Below are 23,200 nucleotides of genomic sequence, written 5' to 3' on the forward strand. Positions count from 1 at the left end.
TACCCGGCGTCGCACGCCGGTCAAGCTGTAGCTGAACGCACTAAAAGTCCTTTGGATGTTGACACTGGCTTAAAAAAACGAAAAAAACACGAAAAAAAACGAAAAAAAACTCTAACCCTCCCCCGAAGATATTTTTCTCGCTTCGCTCGCATTAGCTACGCCGTCCAGTTTTCGACAATTTGAGAAAATGTCATGGTAAAGAGGAGTGAAATGTAGAAATAACAATTCTTCAGGAAAAAGCGGGAAAGTCCACAAAGAATAGTGCAACTTTGTTTTTATCAGATTTAAAAAGATAAATAAGTCAATTCTAAATTGCTTTTTTTAAACCCTTGTCATAACTTTTCGAATTTAAACATGTAAAATGACATACACAGTTTATAACAGTATCAACCACTTGAATGTTTTTATATGAAGAAAGGGGTGAACTAATTTCTTCTCTTGCTTTTTGAATGCTGTTATTGTTCGACAAACTTTTAAATTTTTATGTTTTGATTTACATTTGAAATGTTCTTTTCTATAAAAGAAACTTTTGTTTTGAAAAGAAATTCGAATGTCATTAATAAATACGATCGTTAAATGCATTCGAAAACATTTCAAACAAAAGAAAAGAGAAAAACAGGGTCGGGCAAAGCTGGGCAGAAATTAAAATTACTAAATGTAGATGGGATTTAAATTTCAAAACAAAGGCTGAATAAAGTCTAAACCAGGCTCTATCCGATCTGTCAATCAAGACATTGCTTGCGAAAACGAAAGTATAACACACAGACAAAACGACATACACAGTACGGCTATTAATATATAGATAAAATAAAATTTCTGAAGATGAATAGAATTGTTGTCGTGATCAAAATGACTCAAAATTTCTCTACTTTTACCACGCATTTTCATAGGAAAACAAAAATAAACACAAAATCAAATTCATTGAAATTCAAAAAACCAAACCTCAAAATATAAATAATACTTTAATGTGATTAATTTTCTCGGGATTAAATTTCGCGGTTGAGCTGTCTGCGAAATCTTAAGATCTCGCGAGGACTTAATTTCGCGGATGGCACTATTGGGTGACAACATTTTCACGATTTTGTGCCTTTTACTGTCAAATCATTCATGTTGGTTGTTGAAATATTCATTATCAACGCCTCTTTGATGCCATTAAATATTCAAAAAGTATTTACCAGACATTTTTTGAGTTTTTTTAAAAATATTTCGCGGATAAGGCCTTTCCAAATTTCCATTGCGCATTGGAACTTAATTTTGTGGATGACACCCAAATCCGCGAAATCCGCAAGATTCAATCCCCGCGAAAATTTATCCCATTAAAGTAAGGGAATAGTGCAGGATAATAAGCAGATATGTTTTATTATATACCTAAGGCAAAAACAAAACATTAATTATGTTAATAGTAATTAAGAAAATCATTAAAATAAAAAAAAACATTCGAACGTTCGATTATGGGAGTGTTTTAAGTGAAACGTTCGAATGTTTTTTGTTTTTTTTTAATGATTTTCTTAATTACTTTGAATCATAAAATTTGTTCATGAAATTGACAATAGATTTATTTTAATGAATTTCTTTGATACAACAAGAGCGACAAAAAAAATCAAACTTTGAAAGCAAAATTTGAAGAAAAGAAAATTCTACAATTTTTTTGTCGCTCTTGTTGTTATCAAAGAAATTCATTAAAATAAATCTATTGTCAATTTCATGAACAAATTTTATGACTCAAAGTAATATAATTAAGAAAATCATTAAAAAAGAAGGACATTTGAACGTTCGATTATGGAAGTGTTTTAAGTGAAACGTTTAACTATTGACATAATTAATGTTTTGTTTTTGCCTATAGGTATATAATAAAACATATATTCAATAGGTTTTCGTTGCTTATTGGATTTATTAACCCTCGGTGATGTATATTCAACTCGGCTTCGCCTCGTTGAATATTACATCACCTCGGGTTAATAAATCTCAATAAGCAACTTTTACCTATTGAATATCTGGTTATTAAAGATTTCCAACATTTCATTTCTACTTTTCATATCCTGGCCAAAAATATAACAGTCACGATTTGGAGTAAACTAACTATTTCTGAAGATGAAAACTAAAAAAATAACTCAAAATTTCTCTATATTAACACGAATTAACTAAAAAAAAAAGCAAACACCGAAAAGGATTCATACACGTTTGCTCGTGGTTTTAGTTCAACTTAAAAAGATATCGAGAAACAAAAGATTGCAAAAAGTGGCTTTCAGTGTGCTTTCTGATTCTAACAAAATCTTGATTCAACAATATCACTTCTCGATGCCAAGATAACCGAACAAAGTTACTGGCAAATTCAGCTTTCTCAATTCTAAGGTACTATAAGACATCAAGACAGCCAATACAGCAAGATACTTGAGGGTAACATTAGAGTTGTTTGAGTTGACAATTTTGAAAAACATTTCATCGAGTTGCTCTGGATCATCAGGCTGAAAAGTTACACCGATTTCCATCAGATTCCAGTTCAACGCATATTTGGAGACTGATATCTTCACATCGTTAATTTGAAAAAGTTTTTGTTTGGATTGCAAGTCAATTGCACTGAATATTTGGTTTTGCGGTGTTATCACAGTATGACATGGTTGTACAACTCTACCAAACCTTTTAATGGGGTGGTTTAATAATCTTTTCTCAGGCTTTTGAGGATCCATCGAAGCCAATAACGAAACATCGAACTCATCAGCTAAGATGACATTATCAGATTTCGGATCAAATTTGATGATAATAACTTTCTTATCTTCCTTTTTAAGTGGGTCAAAGCATCTGTCATGGAAAAATAAATATTGTGATCCATTGATGGTTTCGAATTTAGCTTCTAAACCATTCTCATCCATCGAATAAGTACCCAGCTGGCACACAACGTTGTTTCAACGTTTATCTAACGTTCACAACGTACATTTAACGTTAGATTAACGTTGAAACAACGTTGTGTGCCAGCTGGGTACGGACAAACTTCCCATCATACCCATATTGGTGAATCTCAAAACTTTCTTCCTCGTCAACAATATCAAGTTGGTGTAAATAAAGACTATCTTTAGAAAACTGACCAGTTATAGGGTGTTCTATCAACTCTGGTAATTGAATATCCACTCTCTTCCCGTGCCATATATCGTTTGCTTTAGTATAAACAACATCAAAGCAACAGTTTTCCTCGCAATCGTTATATGCCATTACAATCAATCTCCTGAGTCCTTGTTCATCACAAAAATCGAAATCATATTCGAAATAATCATATTCTTTACCATTATAATTTAGGGAAAGATCAGGCTGTTTATATTCACCAATGATCTTTGAATCAAATTCATTATCCAATAGAGGATATAACCAATAGTGATAAAGATCAATATTAAACATCACTGGTCGATTTAGGTTATCCCTGGTCGATCTCTCCACGATTTGGATAAACGTAGCATCATAAGGGTTAAACCAACTCCAATATTCCATCCGATTATCATGGGGTACTGGAAAAATCACTCGAATCAATTTTCGTGCAAGTGAATGTGTATCTTTGTTAAACCATATGATAAAAAGTAAATAATCTCCATCTAAGACGTCCAATTGAATATTTACCGGTCATGTCAAAGCCCTCTTTCTCCGTTGGTCCAAAGAAATCTGGTCCAAGTGAAATTGCTTCAACATCTTTGTAATGAAATCCTTGAGGTAGAAACATGGAACGTTTTATATTTTCCATTTGTTTAACCTGTTTTCGTTATTTTCCTAAAACAAAGAGATAAGTGATTTGTTTTGTTCTGTTTTGTTTCGAGTGATTAGCGAGGTTAATCACGGGTTTATTTTGACCGTAAAGTGCTATACCGTAGGCCTGTACATAACTTGCCAAAGCAAACCATGCAAGTAAAATCTTATGTACAGGCCTACGATATCGATCGGTCTAAATAAACACTTGCTTTAGTTGGTATTCAAATAAAAATCCTTTTACTTATCTTAGAGTTTTTAAAAGAATCTGCATGAGAAATCTTTAGCAAAAAAAATTTTTTTTTGAAATTGAACAATAAACTAAAAATAGTAAAATAAATTTTAAGTAGCTTTTTAATTAGTTATATTATAATACATACATCCGTTTCGATCATGGAGAGATCAATTCACTGTTGGTTCTGTTGAAACGGTACAAAATTGACAGTAGCCAATGCAAACTTAAGTCTCACAAAAAAAAGCTACAAAACACGCATTATCAAGAATAAAATTTAGCTAAACTTTCTGGGTTTTTACAAATAATACGTCGAACTTTAGGTCGTTCTTCCACATGAATAAATGTTCTTTCAAAATAAGGTCCTTCACCCCATTTGAACCATTGAGGACGTTCAACAAGCTCTTTGGTTATTGCAACGTTTCCTTCGCGTAACGCAAACAAAGTGTGGTCTTTACCGTAATCAACCTTTTAAAAAAAGCAAGAAAAAAATAATTCATAACTTTTTTGCGAGTGTCGCATAATCAGTTTACCTATGTTTAAAAAAAATCAAATCGTAACTTTCCTAATACATTTTTTGTGGTGTCTTATAATTAAGAATTGGTAAAATTATAGTTCATTATCAAAATTTTCACCAAAATAAGGTGGGAGGTATCACTTTCTAATTCTGTCAGAGATAAGAGTAATATTGCATCCTTCTCACTGATCTTTATAAAGTCTGGACCATCTTTGATCAGAGTATTTAGAAAAGTGGTATCTAATGACAGCACTACTAAATGTGGGTAAATTTTTAATATAATGAAATCTTGGTTTAAAATCACTTTGACCCATATCAGTAGTAGGTAGGGGGCGTACGGTATTTCGGAATTGCGGATATCGACCCTTGCTTCTTCGGAATTTTGGAAATCGGGCAAAATCCCTTCGGTATTTCGGAATTCTGAAATTGTTTCGGTATTGCATAGAATGCACCCCCCCCTGAGCTTAGGGGGGGCTAAACCATTTTTGCTTGATTGGAGGCTGTATTTTTCAAAAAATACTGGGGGCTAGCTTGCTTGGGGGGCTGAGTGTTGTGTAATAGAACTGAAGGCAGAGCTGATAGGTTGAAGATATTTTGAATTATGTTAAAAAACTTTGCTGTAGGGAAGGTTGTATCCCTCTTGAAAAAAGTTTTTAGCCCCCTCCCCCTGAAAAATGCTGGGGACTGGACCTCTCTGCACACTATATATCGGAAATCCATGAATTTTTGCTTCGAAATTTCGGTATGATAAAGTTTTTATCCCCCTTTTTCGGAATTCATACATGAAAAATCAAATTTGATGAAAAAAAATTAGTCAAAACAAGGAAAAATACCCAAAAAAATATCGGTATCGGAATTGCAAGTATTTTTTACGAAATTTCGGAAATTTCGGAAAAATTATTCGGTATTTCGGACATTGCAAACCCCATTAGTGGATACCATTTTCAAAAAACTTTTATTAAACATTGTTTTTGGCCGGGATACTGTAGAGAAGATGGTGCTCAATGTTTATAAAGGTCAGTGATCTTACTTTACAACTATAATTGTTGCATTTCACTTAAAAAAAGATATACTAACATTTCTGCCAGGATGCATTCGGAATCCTTTTTGACGAAACAAGATTGCTCCTGGTTGAACTAATTCACCTAAAATATGGAGAAAAAAAAATGATATCAAGTTGTTTTGAAAAAACAATGGCAAAGAAATATAGCGGGTGTTTCTTTCTTTCAGTCAAATTTCCTCAAGTTCTGTGATATTTAACAAACTTAACCCTTCTCTACTTGAAAGAAAGGGGAAAATAAACTTTTGGTGGGTTAAACCTTGGGCCAAAAGTTACTTTCAGGAATTTGGTCAAAGCGTCAAATATTGACCTATCAAATTTTTATATAAAAACGAAAATAACATTTACCTTTTGCATTATAATAAGCTTTTGTTTGAAATCAAAAACACAAATCATAAACTTAAGTCTCAGAAGGAAAGGAAAATTTCATTGAAATCATTTCAATTTGTTTCTAAAACTAATTATTTCATTAGATTTTGCCTATAGACTTGTAAGTTTCAATATAACGCTAAATTCATCTTAAATTTTTTATCAAATTTTGAATTTCAGATTTAACTTCTTGTTGAGTTGAACTCTCATTCATCAGAAGAGTGCTTGACCAATCGGAATCGATTAATTTCAGATTTAAAGGTTTTGTTTTTAAATAAGAGTGATATCGTTTGCTTACTCGTCGATTTTAATTCGCTTTTTGCTCCGGCCTAGGAGCCTTTAATTCTCTCTTCCGACAACGGTCAAGACATTTTTTTTTGTTTATCTAATCCGATGATCTATTCCGATTTAATAAAAACGGATTATCTGGATTCTGATAATATTGTGATTTGATTGGCCGAAAGTATTTAGAAAAAAATGGCTGCCGAAAGTGGGCTAGCTGACTGTGTAGCGAATGGTTGGCAAACGATATCATACTCCAGGATGCATCGTCTCTTATTTTCCTCCTATTTTCTACTTTCCTATCTTCTATCCTGATTTTCTGTCTTTCTCAAGTGTTTTTAACTGTTTTCTAAGTATTTTTCTGAAATTTGCCCGTACCGGTGAAACAGGTCTCCGACCCCGGCTTTATCTGGCACCCGATGTAGAAATTTTCTTCCGACACGCTAAAGCTCTGAAGGTCGGGAAAATTTTCATTGGCCCGCTCCTTTAGAGCTTTAGCGTGGGCGGCCGCCAATACGCCATCGGAATATCAGATAAACCCCGGCTCGAACCACCAAATGCAAGCAACCTTTGCTTACTAACCCAATGCCTATCCGCTTACGCCAACGAGACACGACAGAAAGCTGTCATTCACAAATACTTATAGCGTGTAATTTACAGACCCTAATTAAGAAAGCTCCCAACCCTACCGGTGCCCCTACAAGGATCCCTACGGGATCCTAAGTTAAGTCACAGGGTACAAATGCCCCTAAGAAGGCCTTCGGCCTTATATTGTGACTCTCGAGCTCCAACCCTAACCCTAACTGATAATAACCGAACCCCCGTCTAGGTCCGCAGATTGAAAAATTTCACTTGCATCCTGGAGTATGATATCGTCTGCCAACCGTGCGAATGGGCAAATCTCAGTGAAAAATTGATCATTTTCATCATTATTCATGATGTTTTGGACATGATTTATGAGAAGTTTGATGCATACTGGTTCTCTAACAATGTGGAAAGACTTTTGGCCATGAATCGTCAGCTGATCGAGTGCTTAAATCTTGCATATGGCTAACTTCTCTTCTTCTAGACACACAAAATCATAAAACTCTAACTTGACAATGAAACTTGCAAACACACAGCCATTGGAATTCAAAAGAAAATACTGAAATTACAACATAACAGTGTAAATTTGAAAACGATCCGAGTAGTTTTTGTGGTGTTATGTGTATGGCTGAAAATGATCCTGTTTTGTGTATTCATCATCATATTACTTACTTCATATTATTGTTGACTGGCGACCCGTTCCTTTTGATTTTTCAAACCCGACACAGATTTTCTACAAACATATCACTATGAGAATTCAATAGAGAATACTAAAACACAATTCCTGTGTAAATTTGAACAAGATTGGAGAAATTTTCACAGTGTTATGGCTGAAAATGATCGTTTTTGGACTTTGTCGTAATTTCTGGCGGCCGGTTCCTTTTGATTTTTCAAACCTGACACAGATTTTTTTAAAACATATCACTATGAGAATTCAGTGAAGGATACTAAAACACAATTCCTGTGTAAGTTTGAACAAGATTGGAGAAATTTTCACAGTGTTATGGCTGAAAATGATCGTTTTTGGACTTTGTCGTATTAATTTCATCGCGTCTGGCGACCGTTCCTTTTGATTTTTCAAACCTGACACAGATTTTTTACAAACATATCACTATGAGAATTCAGTAAAGGATACTAAAACACAATTCCTGTGTAAGTTTGAACAAGATTGGAGAAATTTTCACAGTGTTATGGCTGAAAATGATAGTTTTTGGACTTTGTCGTAATTTCATCGCGGCTGGCGACCGTTCCTTTTGATTTTTCAAACCCGACACAGATTTTTTTAAAACATATCACTATGAGAATTCAGTAAAGGATATTAAAACACAATTCCTGTGTAAATTTTAGCAAGATAGGAGAAATTTTCAGTGTTATAACTGAAAATGATTTTTTTTGGACTTTGTCGTAATTTCATTGGCTTGGGCGACCGTTCCTTTTGAAGATTTTTCAAACCCGAAACAGGTTTTTTCCAAATATACCAATATTTATTACATACACACTATTGTACCATTTTATTTGGATTATCCTACTCTCCTCCACCAAGTATTATCCCAACAGAAAAAATAACGCTTAGCTAAAAGCTGTGGCCTCTAATTTAGGCTATTTTTCTCCCCAAAATTTTATCCGGACAATCAAATCAACGGCGCATCATAGCTTCGCTATTGGCAAGTTTAGAAAAAAAATAAATTCATAACAACTTGGAAATATTGACTTCTAAATGTTTTTCTCCTTTAGCTCCAATTTTGAACTTTTTAGTCGAGGATGAGTGGGCGGGGGGGTGGTGTTGGTTCTTGAAGCAAGAAAGTGCATGTGTAATCACTTAGAAGAGCTATCCAGCTGGTTTATTTATTCGCTGCAATAGAATTATTACTTTGCTTTCTGATTATTACTTTGCTTTCTGATCTGTTCTGATTAGTAGTTTGTGGGCAACGTTCTAACACAACTAACTCAACAAACTCATCTTTCACATCTTTTAATCTCTAAGCCGGAGCTTCCAGCGCAGCTGGTTTATTCACATTGGATTGACACGGATGTGAAGCAAGGTTGGTCAGAAAGAGGAATAGAAAAACGTTTTTTTGCTTATATCGGCATAATATAACACTGTCCTGATATGAAACGGGAACACTTATGTAAAAATAAAACCTTTAAGAATCTCAAAATATATTCTCGCTGTTGTATTTTTATAAACTAATGTATACAGGACGGATTTGAGCTGCCTTGATTTTTTTTCTAAAAAAAGTATAACCAAAGTGAAATAAAAACAGAATTTGACTGACTATGTTTCAAACTGTTTTTGGAGCTAGGAAATTCAAACTCATATAGCCCAAACCATGCTATTCATTTCTCCACCAGTATATGGAGTATAGAAATGGAAGCCGCACAGATCTCCAGGCTATGGGAATCCTAATAAATGAAAATAATTAACAAAACTAGGAGACAATGTCGATAAAAATTTTGACCAATCAAAATTTAAGTTTATCTTTCCCTTTTTCAATGTGACAAAGTTTCCTCAACTTAAGAGTTCAAAGAAAACAATCTTTTCTTTGCCGCGCACCCAGTCAGTAGTTTGTATCACACAAACTAATGTATATTCTTCTTTAGCAGAAAAATTAAATTCAATTGTCATTCTCATTGGGAAGAAAAGAATATCTCTTACAAGCTAAATGCTAAACTATTAAAAGAAAGCAATGTCTTATTCCCATTGTTACTTAAATTCTGTCTCAAAATAATTTGCTTTTGATCGACAAAATTGATATCTTTTGATTGAATGAATATTTTTGATAAATTTTTTGACAGTGATGGTGATCTATACAGGTACGAGCCGGGAAGTATCTTATCCATTTGGTGGACTAACTTCTTGGGGTTTTTCTTGTTCCTTATGGTAATAAGAATATTTTAAGCTTCTGGGCCACCTGGATTTCTCACCTGGGTATCCATAATGGCGGATTTTTGGTCATGTGACCCCCGTAGAGGTCTGAAAACTTTCCTATCTCGAGATATGAACCACTTTCGTTTTCTCAATTCTGGCTGCAGTTGTAGGCGGGCTTTCATGGAGTGAGGCAATTCTTTTAGTCATATCTCAAGAAATATGCCTTTAAACATATCAAAACTTTATGTGGCCCTAGAAAAGGCATCAAAAATTGTTTGTGCAAATTTTCAATAAGTTCGCAGTAAAAATGTGTATTTTACAGACCAGAGTAAAATTTCCTTACAGTCGAAAAAAGATCTTTTTTTCTCAAAATTGGCCTTTTTGTCTGAAATGAATGAGTGAAATGTTTCCCAATAGGGTTTAGAGCCAATCACTTCTTCGTAATCTCACTCAGAAGGGTACTTAGCAACAATCTAAGATTGAAGAATTACTTTTGTGAAAATGGTAATTATACCACATTTCTACAAGAAATTGATTTTTTTCTTCTTCATTTTTCATTTTCATTTTCCTTTTTTTTTTCAAATTATTTTTACTTGATAATATTCAACTCACGAATATCTTTTTAACGAGCACAAAGTCGCAACTTGATTCGAATTCTATCAAAAGTTACAGCCATTTTTGTCTCCAGCTGCAAATTATTTTGAGACAGACTTTAGATAGTTAGGTTATATTCCCTAGGCGAATAATTCTTTCTATGGTATATTGTACAAAAAAAATTTCTTTTTTAAATAATTACCTTGATCAACTTTTGGTCCATAGCGTTTGCCTTTTCTTTTACGGTTATGATTTTGCCTTTTAACCGATCCTCCTGCTTTCTTTGTTGCATTCCTTGTTTGTGATATGAGAGGTAAGTTTCCACCTACTGTAAAAAAGTAATTTCAAATATAGTTTTATACAATCATTAGATAAATATGTTTATGGAGTAACTTAGTCAGGGGGGGGGGTACAGCCACAGGGTACTAACCCATAGCCGGGTGGTGGTGTCTAATTTGGAAATTCAAAAAAGTTAGTACCCGGTACCAATTTTAGGGTGGGGTGAGTATCATTTCAATTTTTCTTCAAGTACTCAGGCCCTGAATATGGTATATTTGTTTAATTTTTTGTTTTCAACTTTCAGGATTTTGATGAGGATTTCCTTGTTATGGCTTACAGTATCTGACAGTATTGAAAAGTTCCCCCTTCCAATTGAAGGTATTTCCCTGCTTATCAAGTATGTAGGGAAGTTTGGAGGTTGTTAGTTTCAATAGTTTTCAGAAAAAAGAACTGTTATGCTTCTATCAATAAAGAATTATTTTATTCAAATTCATGGGTACTTTCCCTACTTTCTAAGAGGAGAATTTTATGACTAAGTTATACAAATATTGAAATAGCTAATGTAAAGAAAGCTATTGTTCAAAATCAGTATTGTTTTAATTAGTGAGAAGGATAGTTCGTCTTTGATATCTCAAGTTAGAACGAGGTATATGTTTGTCATTGCCTTCTGATGAAAAGAATTACAAGCTGTTGCATCCAAAGTGATACAATCTGTCTTTTAAACAATAAAATTCTTATCCAAACTGATGATTCTTACAGCCTGGTTTTTGTTAGAGGGGTTAGTTTACACGTTGTTTTTTTTATAAGGAACCTTAACTTTGCTCTGAGCCTGGAGTTCCTTATTTTTACAGAGAATTTCAGCCTCAAAGTTCCTTATCGAGTTCCTTATTTACATAGCTGCTACGTTTGGATTCGCAAAAATTCCTTATTTTTTGGACCATTTTCAGCCTCGAGTTCCTTATAAACGTGTTCCTTATAAAAAAAACGTGTATTTTAGCTTATTGCAGTTTATATTATACCCTATAGCTTATTTCTGTTTATATTTGTTTGTTTGTTTGTTTGTCTGTTTATGACAATTAAGACGGAGGCAGGTCAACTAAATAAAGCCGACCAGAGCCAACAATGCAACTTTTTTCTATTTCAACTTCTTTCATAAGATTGACACAGTTTTGAATAATTTGAATAAATTACCAATCTATTGAAGAAAAAAATAAGGAAATCCATCCAATCCAAGCTTTCATACTATTCTTCAATTTTTATCAACTTGATTTTTACTTCTTCTGATAGATATATACTTTTATTGCCGTTATTACAGCTATATAATATTTTACTTTGCCAAGGAATTTTGGTGGTACCTAAGACAATTTTTCTTAAAAAATCAGGTTAGTACCCTATGGGTTAGTACCCTGCGGATGTACCCCCCCCTGACTTAGTCAGTATTTTAGGCTAGCTCACGCATCTCTTTTCTGAAATAAAAATCCTCAGACATGGTGTCATCCCCCCCCCCACTTTAAGTGGGGGTACCTAAAAAAAAGAGGTGTTAAAAAAGCCAGGTACCTGGAAGTATTCCCACTTTCAGGGGGCACCTGATATGTTTGGGGGGACCTGTAATCTCGTCAGTGAGGGTGGGGGCTGTTTTTTCTGTGTGAGATATTTTTCTTAACTTTACTCAATTTCTCAATTTTCAACCAAACCCTTCGTTTTTACTACTTTTTCTTTCTTGTGTCCTTTACATTTTACAGTAACCCCAGTGAAGGAGATTAAAATTCAACGATTTTTTTGTTTTTGTTTTTTTTTATAAATAGAAATTTGTAGTTTGCCCACGGACGTGGAGTGGTTTAATTTGAATAAATAAATAAATAAATAATAATGATATTGCATTTTTGCTGACCAAGCGTTTCTATCATAACAAACATGGTAGCTTGAAGTTGTTATATTTTTTTATAACTTGCGAAAATCTTTTGGATGCAGTTCCATATACGTTATTTGATTGTATGTAATTTAGTATATTTTTTAATTTGTTTTCATATTAATAATTTTCACCTATTTTGGATATTTGTTTCTTCACATGGATTTGTGGGAAAAGACATGTCTTACTCTTGTGTGTTCTTTGAATACTTTCAGCAACTGACACAAAATTATCATTACAGAGAATAGAATGCAAAAAAAAGAAATTCTTCTAATCGGCTACGTAATAAAAGGGGGTACCTAAAAAACATAATTTAATGGGGGTACCAAATCCTGGGGGCTACCTAAGAATCCAAACAACTTTGGGGGTACCTAAATCGTTGGGGGTACCTAATTTTATTGGGGGTACCTGAAGCCTGGAGGACCCTATTTTTTTTTTTTTTTTTTTTTTTTTTTTTTTTTCTTTATTGAAACAAAGACACGTGTACACTACGAACATATATTACAAAACATTACTTAAACATAGAATATAGCCCCTCCCCCCGCTAGGAACTAACGTTATATCGCCAGAGGTACTAGACTATGTAAAAAATAAATAAATAAGTAAATAAAGAAAATAAAAAGAAAAAATCTTGGAGAAGGAAGCTACAGTTGTTAGGTAAAAGCCTAAAATAAAGCACCGCTAAACCTTCCAGTTTCGTTAAGAAATTCAACAACAGAACAAAGAATAGATTTATTTAGATTTGCGCCCAATCAGTTATCCTGGAGAGATCTCTGTTAAGTACATCAAGGCTCAAGAGTTGATCAATCACAAGAGAGAATAAAGAGGTATCGTCAGCAAAGATCTTGGGTTTTGACTCAAGGTTTTCTGGAAGATCATTAATATAAATTAAGAAGAACAATGGACCAAGAATCGAGCCTTGAGGTACCCCTGCATTGATTCGCTTCCACTCAGATGTTTTCCCATTCAACACAACTCTCTGATGCCTATCGTCAAGAAAGCTGCGAATTAAGGAAAGTAACGGTCCAGTCACCCCATAAGATTTGAGTTTAAAGAGTAAGCCATCGTGCCACACCCGATCGAATGCCTTTGAAATGTCTAAAAACACCCCCCTGGTATCTAGAGAAGGATCTTTGTCAAACCCTGTATAAATATCATGCGTTATGGATAACAACTGAGAAATGCAGGAATCCCCCTCCCGAAAACCAGACTGACAAGGAGAAAATAAGTTGTTATTTTCAAAATATCTGTAAAGTGTATCATAAATACACTTTTCATATATTTTTTCCAAACACAGGAAGAAGAGACACTGGTCTGTAGTTTTTGGCTATGCTCCTGTCTCCCTTTTTATAGACAGGAACCACGTTTCCTTTCTTCCACTGTGATGGGAAGATGCCAGAGTTGATAGAAAGATTGAATATACTAAGCAAAGGTTTTACTAGAGACTTACCACAGATTCTGACCATACGAGTAGAAATATTATCCCACCCATGGGCCTTGTTAACATTCAAAGAATTAATAATAGACTCGATTTTTTCTTCTTCAAATACAAGATTATCGAGTCTGGAGTTAGTAAGAAATTGTTCAGGTGGCAAAACACTGCCAGTATCGATAAGTGAGCATTGGTTTGAAAAAAAAAGAGTTGAAAATATCGGCCTTCTCAGAAACATCGCTTACAAGGACGTTTCTTTCATTTCGAATAGGTGGAATTTTCGGGGTTTTACGTACGTTCAGAAACTGCTTCAGAGTAGACCAGTATTTCTTACTTCCTATGTTTGGATCATTTAAAGAGTGCCAAGACGAGAAAAATAGTTATCCTTGGCAGTCTTGACCTATTTTTGAGTTAGATGGGTGATCACATCTGAGCAACTCATAATTTTCTATCTTCAACCTCGAATCATCGCTCTCGATAGAAGAATCGAGAAACGACTCACCAACGCAGAAGATATCAAACTTGTGAGCACTCAGAAAGGCAGTAATTTGAGCAATCTTTGAAAATTTATTAACCCAAACGCTGTTTAGATTCCAATGAGAAATTGATAAGGTGTTATCTTTCTCTCTCGGCCCCGGGTTAGACTCAATATCTCCTGCCAAAAGGAGAAGGCTAAGCTGAAAAAGTGTATAAAAATATTGTAACCAGAAAAGATGGAAACGATAGGGGAGAAGATTTGGTAACCCCCAAAACATAAGATTAATACATAGACTCAGGCTTACTCTCCCGAAAAGATATTTGCAAGAGTTAAAATTTCCAACGCACGCTCTATACTGCTGTAGACTTATTCCCATATCAAGCCATCCGGTTCGACAAATCCAAAACCAAAACAAACCTTACAGATGTAGCTCCAACATACACATAAAATAGTAAAAAAGATACGACAAGACATTATAGAAAAAAAAAGAGTTGATAAAAAGTAATTAGGTAGAAAATACTCGAACACAAATGTAATGGTAATCACACCCGTAATCAAAGTGCAGGTGATAAAAAGACAAAAGAAAAGCAATTAATAATCACTTTCAGTGTAGAAAAAGGGCATTATATAAAATGCAAAAACGGCAGATGGTTTAAAAAATGTTATAAGGGAAAAAATAGAGTTTGACGAAAAACAAAACAAAAACACAACAGAAAAAAAACTCTATGTTTTCAAGATTATGTCAGATTATGTCACCAAAGATACATAGATGCTATACATCAAGGGTGTTGACAATGACAAAAGAAGGACTACTCTGTACGCAAAATCATATCTTTGAACGTGTGAATGTTGTCGAAGAACTTGTACTGGGAGGATTTCAATTTCGCAACCACATTGCAGTTGATGTCTCCAAATACGTACTCAACGTTACAATCTCTCGTGATCAACTCTCTGGCCTCATCCAACAATTTGAGACGCTGTTTCGTCAAATCCAAATAAACTTTTATATTTTTGTTCGTAGCATTTTTCCTATTTTTGTAGATACTTGTTCGTTTATTGAAGGAGTAAAATTTTAACAATCATAGTTTTACGATCTTTTCCCACACGATGGGCCCTGTCAATGTCACTTGCCTCTAAGTTTATTCAAATCCTTACAAACCTCAGTCACCTTAGTCACACAATCTGCACTTGACTCGTTTACATCTTTTGGAATTCCATTGATCCTCAGGCAGCTTCTGCGTGAATATTGCTCCTGAGCATCATTTTGCTTTGTTAAAAAGTTTACTGAACTGTTTAGTACTGCGTTTTTATCCTGAAGGATCTGTAAATTTTCCTCTAAGTATAGAATTCTCTCTTCGTGGTTAGTAGATTCCTTTTCTAAAGAGGCAATCTTTGCATCCTGGTATACAATTTTGTCATTTAAAGTTTGGAATAGATCCCTGATTTCAGCTAAATCATCCTTCGAAGCAACAGTTTCAAGTTTTTTGTCAATGGCTTCAAACATTTTTGTAACTTCAGTAGAACTCCTTGTCTTTGCTTGACTCATATTACCAAAACCAATCAATACAACAAGCCAAATAACAAATAAAAAAAACCATAAGAATATTAGCCAGCCAAAAGATTAAGCCATAAAATTCAAAACGCCCCTTTTTCCTTGACACGTCAGTTATCCGAGAGCATGACCGTTCACTACGAGAGCATTCCTCGACTAGTTTCCATTCCTCGACTAGTTTCAAGGAGGACCCTATGTCAGATCACCCTCTAAAACAAAATATTTTCCCTATGAGAGAGTCTTTCTAAAAAACGATACTATTGTATTTTAAATTATCTAATCTGCTTAAAATTGAGAATGTCCTTAGAAATAGTGATGTTTTCTAAGTCTAAGAAAAGGACTTCTTTAAGTGAAATATTATTGTCCAGCAAAATAAATTTGTCTATTGTGTATATTATTACATGAAAGCAAGACAATTGAGTTACTAAATTAGTCATATTTAGAAATTTAATTTCAATGCAATACTTTCATTAATGACACATAAAAATTATCGACATAAATATTCTTAATATTCCTATAAATTTCAAGCAATAAGATTGCCACATAATTTTTGGAGTTGATGGTTTTTCAGCACCTTGCACGAATATTGATCTTATAAATGTCACCCTATCAATGCCTTCTTTATTTGTTTCAATTGGTGGTTCTTCTAAGATTTCTTATCTTTAGTTCTCAGACAAAAATGGGAATTTGATGCAAGAATAAGATTGCCAAAAAAAATCTTTTTGATTGGATAAAAGTGCAGCTCAAATCTCCAGCATCAAAACAATGATAAGAAAAATTTACGCACACTTTTATTTTAAAATACTTATGCATTAAGGTGTCATAGTTTTAATGCTGGATTTTCTGATTATCCAAAAGGTCTTTTCGATTGGATGTTACTTTTTAAACAATCGCACTGCACTTTTTTAGATTGGACAAAATAAAGCAATTCACTCATTTTCCACAGGGGAATTTTTATTTTTTCTTCTGTTTTTTCATGTTTGCCAATCCACAGAGTCTTTATTTATAAATCAAGAAAGTTCATGAAACCTGCTAAAAAAGACTGGTGACTTTTGCCCAGCTTTTCTATTTGGTCTCTCATTGTTTTCTTTTGTTGATTGCAATTGCACCGTTGGTAATGCAAACATACAATTCTGCATAAGATGCCTGATTGTAATTTCTTAGCGCTTAATTTGTATTTTTATCGGTCGTTAAAATGTCAAACGTAACATTTTCGCCACCCATTATAGAATCAAGAAGGAATCACATTCAGTCAGGTCCTATAACAACCCATGGGCCACTTGGTGATTTTGAACTTAAAAAGTCCCCAACTGGCTTGTGCATGTTTGGGGCATGTTTGGGGCAAATCTAGAATTTGGTGGCCCAACTTTGGCTTTGACATATGTTTGGGCCAAAAGCATGTTTTTATATTTTGGCCTGAATATGACCTGAAAATGTTTGGGATATGTTCAGGCTATACCAGTTGTGTCCTACATATAAAACAAAACCAGACTGTAGATCTAGCATACACTTACCTAATTGCCAACAATGCTTAATTTCGGACACCTTACCTACAACTCTAACTAGCCAGTCAAAGAAGTTGTTTTTGCTTTTAAAATGTGCACTTCTAGGTTACCATCATGATTGGATAGCTTTCCCTGTTAACCTAGGGCTATCTTTATGCGGCGTCACCAGCAAGGTGGCCCTTGTTATTTATCTTTAATTATCTCTACCATCACGTGGGATAAATTTGTCGTTGTTTTTGCTACAGTATATGGCCCTCAAAACGGAGACAGCCCCCAAAACGGAGGTTAGGGACCTTAAGCAACTAGGACGGCGGTTGTAGTGAGAACTGTAGCATCCAACAATAACAAATCCCTTTTGGATCAACATTTGAATCACAAAAAGATTTCATTCTTTTCATATACTTTTCTCATGAGAATACTTAGATTTACTTGGGTAATTACTGGACGTTTCAAAATAACAAGGCGACTACAAAAACATGTTTCCACGTTCTCTCTAAGAGGAAGGCGGTAATAAAAGAGTACAATAATAATTAATCATTTAAATCACTCGGGAGATAAAAGATTATCTTTCACCAAAGTTTGCTTTTGTTAAAGTCCATTCACATGCTATTAAACCATAGTAAAATCGAATAAAATTTACCATTAGATTTTAATATTTTCTCCACGTACTCCCTCAAGTCGCCGTCCTAGTTGCTTAAGGTCCCTGTTTTGCCTGATGGGGGGCACTGACCTTGACGACCGACGGGGACGTGCCGCTGGAGTTTCAAAAGCAGATCCTGTCAGAAATGAAATTTGATGAAAAATAGACCCTGTCAGAAGAAAAATTCGATGAAAAACCTACCCTGTCAGATTCTACTGTGAAAAACCTATACCCTGTCAGATTCTACCCTGAAAAACCTACCCTGTCAGATTCTATGTTAAAAACCTACTCTTTATACACGTTTTACGCGTTTTTCGTAAAGTATAACGTGATATCAACATTTCCAGGCTAAAAAACTACAGCATTGAATAAACATTAAACCTCAATACCTGGAAAACCGACCAAAAGAATCGACGACGAGAGTTATGAAATTACAAAGTAAACATATCTTTAATATTATTCAAAATCATCACTCTCTACCTCCACAAAATGTGTTTCAAAGATAGAAAGGTCATACAATATTATAGATGTACAAGAACAAATAGAACGCTAAAGTTTCAAAAAACGTAATAATGAACTTAGATAAATTTCAGATATCCGTTTCCAGGATTACCGTAGGATCACATAAGATTCCGATTCCCGCTCTAGCATTACTGGCACTTTTCCAGGATCATTCCGCTAGTTTTCCCGGGCATACTGGCAGAAAAAAGTGAATTAATCCAAGCTGGCAAATCATAAAACGCAAAAAGGAAGTAATGTTTTGATTATTTTTATAATCTGCCAACTTGTTTCATTGTTTTCAACTAGTCGGAACTAACTATCATCTGTTTTCAAGTGGCAAGTGGAATGTTATATTTATATTTATATTTCTATCTGGTTGAGTTGCAGGAGGCTTTTGAGGCCTATTCTCGCAACACTTACTAATGAGCGTCCCGTCAGCACCTTGAACTGACTACCCAACTCCCCTCACATGGCATGGGCTGACCCGGCAAGTGAACTGCCGTGAGTGGGAATCGAACCCTGGCCGCCTGCACAGAAGCCAAGGTCGACTACCACTATACTACGGCACCTGGAATCAACAGCAGGAATCGGAATCTTATTTGATCCTACGGTAAGGGTCTCAAAATCAGAACTGATTAAGTCTAGGTTTGAAAGGACTATTTTGCAAGTACCGGGTGTCTCTGAAAAAACTTCCCCCTGTTTGATTCAAAATTTCGAAAAAGTGAAAAAATATATCAGCTTGATTTTTTCGAAATCGTTTAGAGGAGGGTTTAACTTAAATTTTGGTATATCAAACTTTAAAATTGCTTCATTAGACCAAAAGAGTAAAAAATTTTTTTTAAAAAGAGCGAAAAAAGACGAAAAAACAGGGTATCAGATCTTTTGTTAGAAAAAAAGACACTAAAACTTTCTCTTCTCCACTCAAATAGACTCGCTAAGCTTTGGAAATTTTTGGAAAATTTTTGATAAAAGTTTGTTGCTTGTTTAAACTTCATGCTCATTAATGAATCCAAAAGGAGCTCTAAATTGGCAATAAAAATCATTAAAAACGAATAATAAAACAAAAAAGATGCACAGAAGTTCAAAAGTAAAACTTTACTGTCAATAAAGTACAGTGTTTTCTTGTCTAATTTAATACCCTGTTTTTTCGTCTTTTTGCACTCTTTTTGAAAACAATTTTTTTACTCTTTTTGTCATAACTTTTGATCTAATGAAGCAATTTTAAAGTTTGATATACCAAAATTTAAGTTAAACCCTCCTCTAAACGATTTCGAAAAAATCAAGCTAATATATTTTTTTACTTTTTCGCAAATTTGAATCAAACAGGGGGAAGTTTTTTCAGAGACACCCGGTATAAGCTTTAAAACAACGCTTTTACAAAGAGGACGAGAGGATGTCAACGAGACTAATACAGAAGAGTCGAGAGTATTGTTCTGTTCTACAGCTGTTCTAAGCCTACAGCAGAATGTCTTAACGATATTGGAAGAAACAAAACATAAAAGTTTAAATAAAAAATCTGAATCAAAATCTACAATAAAGTCTTGCAACATCTAGTAAAATCTGTTTGCCCCTCACAGGGGTCTGCTCACCGCCATGTCAAAACGATTTGCAAAAGAACTCTACCATGCAAAAACGGCAAAAACAGACCCTGTCAGACACACATCATGAAATTGCGCCCCTGTCAGGATTTTGCAATATTAGATACCCTGTCAGTAATTCTGCAACATTGAAAAAGGTACCCTGACCAGCGGCCCGTCCCCGTACCTATTTTTGCCTAAGTCCCCCCCCCCGGGTGTTGCCTTATGTGAGCTATGTTTGTACTTTAAAACCTGGGAAAGCTTCAGATTCAATCCTAACAAACACATTTCTCTTGAGCCCAAAAAAAGAAAAATACCAAAATGTCATTTTTAACATGTCTAATTTTTTTCTTCCTTTTTTTCTAAAATTAGTTTCGAAAACGCTTTTTTTGGACTAAAACAGTCACAAGTCAAACAAAATTGGAAATTAACCCCGAAAAACCTGCCAACTCTGCTCTGGAAAAAATAAACATATACCAACATACCAACTCAGTAATTCAAAGTTTTTCAGAAAATTCGAAATATTTCACGATAAAATTAACATAAGAGACTGCTAGTATTTTGCACGGGATTTTGGATTTGTGTGGTATGTTTAGAATTAGGGTGTTATTAAGGCTTAGACCCTGTCTCTTTTGGGGTTTTTATTTTGCTAGCAGCTTGCGAATTGAGGTGGGGTCTATATCGTTTCGCAACCCTATACAATACGAGGGAGACCCCCCTTGGAGAAAAAATGAAATCACGTCAAAAATCCTCCTGGAAAAGTTGGAGAATTAGCCTAAACAATCTCTATCCAGACGATCTCAATCGAACGGAATCGACGATCGAACCATTCAAACCAAATCGAACGCAATCGACCGATTGAAATTAGATTGTCGGACGCAATCGAATCTCAATCGAATATTACTGCAATTTTCAGATTCGATTGATATTCGATTGCGTTCGATTGATGTTCGATTGCGTTCGATTGCGTTCGATCCTCGATTCATTGACCCCCAGATTGTTCATTGCGTAATTTCTACGGGAAATCGAAAGTAAATTCATTCAGCTTGTAGTTTTTGAGAGCTTGGATGTTGGGAAGCTGCAAGAATAAAGCCAGACGATCTCAATCGAACGGAATCGATGATCGAACCAGTCGAACACAACAATCGAACCAATCGAATATTAACCCAGAATTTTGACTTTCGATTGAGATTCGATTGCGTTCGACAATCGAATTTCAATCGGTCGATTGCGTTTGATTTGGTTCGACTGGTTCGATTGTCGATTCTGTTCGATTGAGATCGTCTCACGTCTGGCTCTATCAGTTACATCAAAATGCCTCGAAAATGTCAATATGAAAATTGCGTAATCAGAGAACGTATGTCTCGCTCATTAAAAAAAGGCCGAGACAAACTTTCAATAATTGGATTGTAACATCGAGTTAAGTCTCTTTTGTTAAGTCACCAGGGTGTAAATAAAACAGACCTTGATACATTTATCGTTCCTTTCAACTTGACGATTTGTTTAAAACTCAGCCTCCTAAATATTTGGGGTAGGTAAAATATGTACAAAGAAATTCATACTTTTCCAACCCGGCCAATCTTTAAAAAAGAAGCGAACAATAAAATGTAATTACCCTTTCCAAATAAACCTCTTCGGTGGCGAGCGTAGTCTACTCTGACGACCCTTGACATGGCCCGAGAATTCTCGGGCCAAAACTTTTATTGGAATTCGCGTAAAGCCCGAGTATGGCCCGAGCTGGCCCGAGAATTCGGGCCGTGTTCGGGCCACACGCGGGCCACGCACGGGCCACACTATATTTGCTAGGAAACTGGTCCTGGTTTTAAACTGAAGCGTGTCCACGGGAAGCTCGTAAAGTTTTTTTGAGCGATATAAACAAAACAGACAAATCTTATTTTGTACTATTTTGTTTGACTGGACATGCTGAATCAATCTAACATTTAACATGGCCCGAACATGGCCCGAATGACTCGGGTCATGTTCTAGCCAAAAGAATTGATAGGGTCTCTTGGCCCGAACATGGCCCGAAGAGGCCTGAGAATTTCCGGGCCATGTCGAGGGTCGTCTACTCTGACGTAATTGTAAAAAAATTTATGTAATGGGAGTTTGACATAGTAATGTAATGTTGTTTGGGGAATTATGAAGTTCTCTGGAATTCCGATTGCATTTATTCAGGTTGATTTTTTATGACTTCTAATGGTACTTTTTCTAACGAGTTTGATTACTCTATTCTCACACTTATGTCTTTTTTTTTCGCGTCCTTTTTCGTGATTACTTTTATTTATATTTTTAAAGACAGGTAATAAGGCATATTGATGTAACTGTCTATCTAGTTTGTTTTTGTATGACTTTTCTGGGTTCAAAGACGTTCGGTCGCTAACTAGACCGGTCGCCAACTGGGCAGGGGACTCTATCTATATAATTTAAGTAGTAACAAAACATACATGTTCGTTCTCCCTACATATACATATACACGGCCCAAAAGTATTTATATGGAATAAAGGAACTTACCCAAGGTAGTAGACAGTAAAGGAGTGGTTGTTGACGAAAATATTCGGCACTTGCAGGCAGCTTTTGTAAAAAATATTGACCATGCTGTTGCTGCAACGGCCGCCATTTTGAAATCCTACAATACTTTACCGGAACCGACAAAAACGTAAACAAACATTTTCTATCCAACCTTTCACGGGCTGTAAGCAGGCAGGTTGGATGCGTTTCGAACTAGCCGAGATGGCGGTCACGAAATTGAGGATTTCCAGATCAAATTCACTTCAAAAAGTAAAGAAATTTTGAATTCAAAGACTAGAAGTTTACAATAACGGTAACTCGTATTTAACATAAGCATTGTAATAAATTACACACAAAAATGTTACTTTCAAGAACGTCAAATGTGATATACAAGCCATCGTATTATTGTTTGCTGTCAAATAAGTTTTCTGCTGGTTTTGCACCAACAACTTGGCATTCTTCTTCTGCAAATTCGCTTGTGAGCCAATTTGATAATGAATTTAAGAAGACAAAAGAGGCCTCTTACATCACGGCTTTGCTTCCAAATGAACTGAGGAAACATAAAACTGTCACTGTAGTCTC

At 35.0% G+C, this 23,200-nt stretch overlaps 1 protein-coding gene across 1 annotated transcript; it reads right to left on the reverse strand.

The window, feature by feature from the left end:
- Positions 1-4,011: 4,011 nt before the first annotated feature.
- On the reverse strand, positions 4,012-22,772 carry LOC136799302 (uncharacterized). Its single transcript, XM_067056009.1, has 4 exons — positions 22,622-22,772; positions 10,440-10,565; positions 5,556-5,623; positions 4,012-4,429 (listed from the first exon to the last, which is right to left on the reverse strand). The coding sequence occupies exons 1-4, from the start codon at positions 22,725-22,727 to the stop codon at positions 4,226-4,228; spliced, it is 504 nt and encodes a 167-aa protein (XP_066912110.1). The 5' UTR covers positions 22,728-22,772; the 3' UTR covers positions 4,012-4,225.
- Positions 22,773-23,200: the final 428 nt, after the last annotated feature.

The sequence above is a fragment of the Clytia hemisphaerica genome, unplaced genomic scaffold (assembly GCF_902728285.1).
Source record: "Clytia hemisphaerica strain Z4C2 unplaced genomic scaffold, Clytia hemisphaerica genome assembly, whole genome shotgun sequence".
Classification (NCBI taxonomy): Eukaryota; Metazoa; Cnidaria; class Hydrozoa; order Leptothecata; family Clytiidae; genus Clytia; species Clytia hemisphaerica.

What these genes read in the sequence shown, in the direction of transcription:
- LOC136799302 (XM_067056009.1), bottom strand. Translation starts at nt 22,727, where the DNA reads ATGGCGGCCGTTGCAGCAACAGCATGGTCAATATTTTTTACAAAAGCT. An exon ending in TTTACTGTCTACTACCTTGG is followed by an intron (nt 10,566 to 22,621) that starts GTAAGTTCCTTT and finishes ACTTTTTTACAG; the next exon opens with TAGGTGGAAACTTACCTCTC. An exon ending in TGGACCAAAAGTTGATCAAG is followed by an intron (nt 5,624 to 10,439) that starts GTAATTATTTAA and finishes TCCATATTTTAG; the next exon opens with GTGAATTAGTTCAACCAGGA.